Below are 5969 nucleotides of genomic sequence, written 5' to 3' on the forward strand. Positions count from 1 at the left end.
AGGAACTAAATCACTACTCAAAATATTTATTAAAAGTAAAAGCAGTACAGAAAATTTACTTCACTTAAAATGAAATTAATAGGGCTGGAGAGATGGTTTAGCAGTTAAAGCACTTGCTGTGAAGCTTAAAGACCCAGGTTCGATTTTCCAGTACCCACATAAGCCAGATGCACAAGGTGGCGCATGTGTGTGAAATTCATTTGCAGTGTCTAAAGGCCCTGGTGCATCCATTCCCTATCTTTCTTTCTTAAATAAATAAATTATTTAAATAATTTAAATAATTTAATTTAAAATAAAATTAATGAATAGACTATATTGAAATATGTAAGACATTCTCAGAATGGTAATGAAATTGAAATATTGATGCACAATTATGTTTATTAGAACATAAGAAATGCACAGAAAATGTCAGGAATATAACACTAGGTCATCCTAAAACAGGATTAAAGCAGCAGTACAGCTCCTCCAGTTAAAAGCAAGGACTCTCTTAGCACAAAAGAAAGACTCAGGAAACCTTCTGATTTGAAAAGAAAATTATATTCCTGCACCTAACCACAATACAATAAAGCACTTCCCTCCTTGAATTATGCTCAGTATGTTTGCCTTATGTGGATTTGGCAAACAACTAGTAAAGATAGTAGCCATTTATATCCCAGCTCTCATGACATTATTCCTTTAAATGACCATAGTTCCTTCCACCAGAATATGAAAACAAACAGATCAACACAGTGAACCAGCGCTTTTAACTGAAAAAGACTCCAGAGATTGATTGTCTCCTTCATATCATAGTCAGACACCAGGATATACTCACGACTTCACAGCCCATCCTGGGGGAGAAGAGGAAGAGAGACATTAGCTCTGGAGGCCTAGCATGAGGATGGGGTACAAAGTCTCAATTATAGCATATTCTCTTTTCTCCTTCCCACATCATATTCTGGTAATGGGTACCAGAGCTCAGATGTAGAGGTGCCCCTTTCCACACTTTTAGTTCACCAAAGCCTCAGCTGGGGTCTGACCTGCTCTAGTGGGTACCAGAGCTCAGAGCTAAGTGTGGAGGTGCCCCTCTTTCCACTTATAGCTCACCAGAGCCTCAGCTGGGGTCTGACCTGCTCTAATGGGTACCAGACCTCACAGCTCAGACATGGAGATGCCCCTCTCTCCACATTTGTAGTTCACCAAAGCCTGAGCTAGGCTCTAACCTGCTCTAGCATTCTTTTCTATAATGCTGTCACCCAAATATTCGTAACCAGAGAGTGCTGTAGGCTTTTAGCCTTGGAAAAGTAGTGTGGGAAAAAAACAGTCAAGTTGTGAGTTTCTCTCTCCACCTGCCTGCCCAATAGTCTCAACTCTAACTGACCTCAAAAGACACCTCACTGTCTCTCCCTGGTACACATGTTCTGCTTTGTCCCTAGCTAGCTCAGATGATGGAGCTTACCCTTAGGAGATCCAGATGGAAGGGCATCTTCTGTGGTAACTACGCTGGCAGAGACCGGTAGCTTCCCCTGCAAGGTATACAGGAGCTGAAGGTAGGTCTGGTTCCTAGGAGGAGAAAGTAGGTGTGAAGGGATGGAATATCAGATGGACTACTGGAGGTTTTACTCCATCATCTAGCCCTCACCTTTGCAGCTTATCCTGTTCCTGCCCTGCCTGCTGTTTCAGGGCTGCAAGTTCTTGGTAGAGCCGTTCAAGCTTCTGCTTAGTTCCTGTCTGACGCTCCTTTACCTCTGCAGAAAACTTTGCCAGACTCTGTAGATGCTTCTCCTGACAGGAGTGAGGGTGCAAACATGGATCACCAAATGTCAGTGCTTGGAGCCATTCTCTCAGCCTCGCTGACTCTGATGGATGCAGGGCTCAGTCTCACTCATGAAAAGAGATGCCTAATCACTGCAAGCAGAAGAGACTAGAGAAAAGGACCTACTTGCAGCAGTTGTCGCTGCTTCTGAGCTGCTCTGAACTTTTCCATGGTCACTTGTTTCTGCAAACAAGAAAGGAAGAAAAATGACTACACTCCTCTGGTTTGGTTTTTGGAGAAAGCCAGTAGGTCCACCCCAGCTGACCCTTTCTCTCTCTCTCTCTTTAATATTTTATTTATTAATTTGACAGAAAAAGTTTGTGTGTGGGAGAGAGAGAAAGAATGGGCACAGCAGGGCTTCTAGCTACTGCACACGATCTCCAGATGTGTGTGCCCCTTTGTGCAGCTGGTTAACGTGGGTCCTGGGGAATGGAACCTGGGTCCTTTGGCTTTGTAGGCAAATGCCTTAATTGCTAAGCCATCCCTTCAGCCCCCCTTTCTCTTTTTGCCTTTCCCTCCTCAATTTTTTCCTATGTTTACCTTCGCCTGGAGCTGTTCAAAGGCCTCCTGGAGCTCTGAATGCTTCCTTTGGGCCTCTTCCACCTGTGGTAGGAAGTGGGTCAGGGAACTTCTTATGGCTTCCACATGTTCCAGGTAGGTGGCCTTCAGCTCCTTCCATTGTTCTTTAGCTACAGCTGCCTTTTGTCCTAAGGTGAGCCACCAGGAATAAGAGCATGAATGAAGCTAGCCTGGAGCCAATCCCTTGCAACACTATGCCTCAGTTTTCCCTTTAGCCAGACAGAAGACCTAAACCATTACCTCTCTCCTTCACCACTCAGACCAACCACTATCCCTAATCCCTTGCCTACTTACTGCTTGTGGCTTCAGAAACCAGGGGGTTCAGGTCCTGGTCAGTATCTTCTTGAGCCAGAAAATTCTGTAGGAAATCTACAACCTGAAGCTGGCTACAGAGCAGCTTGTCTTTCTTCCGGGAATTCTGTCCAAGAGGGATGATAGAAGCAAGGCATACTTTCACCTCCTTGCACTACAGTCCGAAGGATACTTCCCACTTTGTTCTTCATCATGTTACCCACTATTTCAACAGCAGGTCCCAGAAGAAACTCCTAGCTTCTGAAACCTGAGTCCCAACTGGTACATACCCTCACAAACTCCGCCAGGATTCGGGCTGGCAGCTCAGTCTCTTCCTGCAGGCCTACAGGTTCCAAGATATCTGCCACCTCAGCCAGAACCCTGGAGGAAACAAGATTGCCACCTCCAAGGATACTAGCTTGGAGTACATATGCACATGATCATACACAAAACAGAGTATTCCTATGCTCGAGGTCTCACTCTGACCAAAGCACTATGTGTATGAACCACTCTATTAACTGAAGTTCATACGGAAAAATAATAATTTTTTTAAAGAGGACTTTTTTCTTAAATTTGTGGTTATTATTATTTATTTGAGAGCGACAGAGAGAGAGAGAAAGAGGCAGAGAGAGAGAGAGAGATAATGGGCGCTGCAGGGCCTCCAGCCAATGCAAACGAACTCCACATGCCTGCAGCCCCTTGTGCATCTGGCTAATGTGGGTCCTGGGGAATCGAGCCTCGAACCAGGGTCCTTAGGCTTCACAGGCAAGCGCTTAACAGCTAAGCCATCTCTCCAGCCCAAAATTAATAATTTTAAGAAACAGCTATATCCCATTAAAAATTCTGCAAGGTCTAATGACTTAACTCCACAATTACGGAGAGTGAAAATGCTACAAGCCAGAGACAAATTATCTTGGGCTGTTTTGAGTCCCTATGAAAGCCATTAGTTGCCTTCGCCTATGTCTGACCTAACATCCTTGCGGCTAAAAACACATTTAAAATGCATTCTGCACACGCCACTACCGTCTATTAATCCATATGCTAAGAATACCATCAGAGAGTATTTGAAACCTCTAACAGTTTGTCCTGCTTTGCTTTAACCCACCTACAGGATGTTCCCAACAATACATTCTTTATTTATGACTTACGTTTGTGAGTTTCTTTGTACTATTACTACAAAAACGTCATAAAACTGTAACCTAATTGGAAAATGGAATTTGAACTAACCTGAATCTATGTTCCCAGGCTACAGTCACTCTTATTTATCTCCAAGGAAGAAATACCTTTTATTCCTTTTGAGATGAGAGATGTGACTTTGTAATGACAAGTGGTAACTAAGAGCCACAAAGGGTAAAAAAAAAAATCAGCAGGGTTGGAAGGAGATAAAGTGTAAGGAAGGAGCTGACTTTTTTTTTAAGTAAGATAGGGATTGTCTCATTTAAAAAAAAAAAAAAGGCAGTTCGAGTCAGGGTTTGAAGGCAGCCAGGAGGTCTGCATAGGAGGGGAAGAAGGGCAAACTGTGTTGAGGCCGGAGTCCTTCTAGCAGGAAGCAGTAGCTCTGGGTCAGTCACAGCAGAGGGAGGACCGAGGACAAGGGCAGGAGGCCAGACCCGACAGCGGAACGGGCATGGGAATCATGCACCACGGGTCACGGACAGAAATTAGAGAGCTTTTCTTGGTGTGGCACACAACTCTGGAGGACCGGCCGTGTTCTCAGGACCCAGGCTCCGCTCGCACCGCCCCCAGCACCCTTACCTCGGCGTCCTCGCCACTTGGCTCGCCGCGACTTCCATCCCCAGCGCTAACCGCCCACGCAGCGCCCTCAGCGTTTTGGATTCAGCGGGAATATCGCGCCGGGGCAAGCGATTGGCTGCTGCGCCCGGGGGCGGTACTTACGGAACATCGGGTATCGTCATTGGTCCATACAAACTCTCGCCCCGAGCTTTACGCATGCGCAGTTGCGTCTCGGCGCGGACTGCGGCCTCGGCTTGTGCGGCTGCGCGGCAGGCTGTAAGGATCTGAGCGGTTGGGATGGAGGGCTTGCAAGAGAGCCGCCTTCCCTGCGCTTCCTACTAAAAATATATATGCTAGTGGGGTCGCTGAGGAATGTTGTTTACGTACTCTGGGCACCCTGCTCTTCGTGGTTGTTAGGACGCGAGGCCGGGTGCCCGCTGGCGGGGTGGGGGGGCATAGGCCCAGCCAAAGGGCCGCGGCTGTCGCCCAGCCAGTCACGTGGGTGGTGGGTGGGGAGCGCCGCGGAGGAAGGTCCGCAGGGGTGAAAGGCCTTGCAGAGTCCCCCCTTGGCCTACGAAAGTGCTGCTCTTTGGGGATCTTGGGACACCTCAGAAATCTTGTGGTGTGGCAACTAGCAAATAAGGAAACACCTAAGTGGCTCAAACTTAAATCACTTAAATATGTGATGGACCAGACTGAGATACAGTAAGGCAAAAACATCACCAAACAGGATTTATAACGATTGGTTTCACTAAACATTTACCAAACTTGACTAAAAGAAAAATTATTTCAGCCGGGCGTGGTGGCGCAGGCCTTTAATCCCAGCACTTGGGAGGCAGAGGTAGGAGGATCCCCCAGAGTTCTCCCACCCTGGGACTACATAGTTAATTCCAGGTCAGCCTGTACCAGAGTGAGACCCTACCTGAGGGGGGGGAAATAGATAAAAAGAAAAATTATTTCAATGATTGAGATGGGGAGGTAATATGATGGAGAATAGAATTTCAAAGGGCAAAGTGGGAGAGGGGAGGGAGGGTATTAGCATGGGATTTTTTTTTTTATAATCATGGAAAATGTTCATAAAAATTTTTAAAAATTATTAGTAAGAAAAATTAATCACAATACCTGCACTAGATATTAGAAGTTGTTTTAAGTTCATCTATGTGTTCATCAAGGTACACAGTTATAACCTAAAAGCTAGGTGTTGGGTGTTATGCCCAGTTCTTGGCGCCCCCAGTGACCACCAAAGAGAACCAAACACCTATGTAAAGGCAAGGAGCTTTATTTCCAGCTTAAGCTCAGACTCTTGACTTCACCACACAGTGGATCCTTACAAGAGCCCTGAGCAGCAGGGGTCAGGTTTTTTTTAATAGAGATTTGAACAAAGAAGTAGGGGAATGGTTACATGATTGGTAGATTTAGGTAGTAACTGCACTTGTATTTTTCTGATAGGCTTAGGATGCTGGGGGGCAGAGCTGGTGGGCAGGGGGCTAGGGGAATTTCAAGCAGATTAGGTAACCTTTATTGTGATTGGCTATGTATGTTTGAGGAATTTAAGTAACTTGTCTTCGGACTA

At 45.9% G+C, this 5969-nt stretch overlaps 1 protein-coding gene across 1 annotated transcript; it reads right to left on the reverse strand.

Moving 5' to 3' along the window:
- Nucleotides 1-358: 358 nt before the first annotated feature.
- On the reverse strand, nucleotides 359-4489 carry Zwint (ZW10 interacting kinetochore protein). Its single transcript, XM_045137579.1, has 8 exons — nucleotides 4418-4489; nucleotides 2953-3043; nucleotides 2666-2789; nucleotides 2333-2499; nucleotides 1919-1975; nucleotides 1619-1761; nucleotides 1436-1539; nucleotides 359-827 (listed from the first exon to the last, which is right to left on the reverse strand). Exons 1-8 carry the CDS (start codon nucleotides 4453-4455, stop codon nucleotides 808-810), a joined length of 744 nt encoding a protein of 247 aa, XP_044993514.1. The 5' UTR covers nucleotides 4456-4489; the 3' UTR covers nucleotides 359-807.
- Between the last annotated feature and the right edge of the window lie 1480 nt (nucleotides 4490-5969).

Source organism: Jaculus jaculus, chromosome 18 (assembly GCF_020740685.1).
Source record: "Jaculus jaculus isolate mJacJac1 chromosome 18, mJacJac1.mat.Y.cur, whole genome shotgun sequence".
In the NCBI taxonomy this organism is placed as follows: Eukaryota; Metazoa; Chordata; class Mammalia; order Rodentia; family Dipodidae; genus Jaculus; species Jaculus jaculus.

What these genes read in the sequence shown, in the direction of transcription:
- Zwint (XM_045137579.1), bottom strand. Translation starts at nt 4,455, where the DNA reads ATGGAAGTCGCGGCGAGCCAAGTGGCGAGGACGCCGAG. An exon ending in CAAGTGGCGAGGACGCCGAG is followed by an intron (nt 3,044 to 4,417) that starts GTAAGGGTGCTG and finishes TGTTTCCTCCAG; the next exon opens with GGTTCTGGCTGAGGTGGCAG. An exon ending in GAACAGGATAAGCTGCAAAG is followed by an intron (nt 1,540 to 1,618) that starts GTGAGGGCTAGA and finishes TTCTCCTCCTAG; the next exon opens with GAACCAGACCTACCTTCAGC.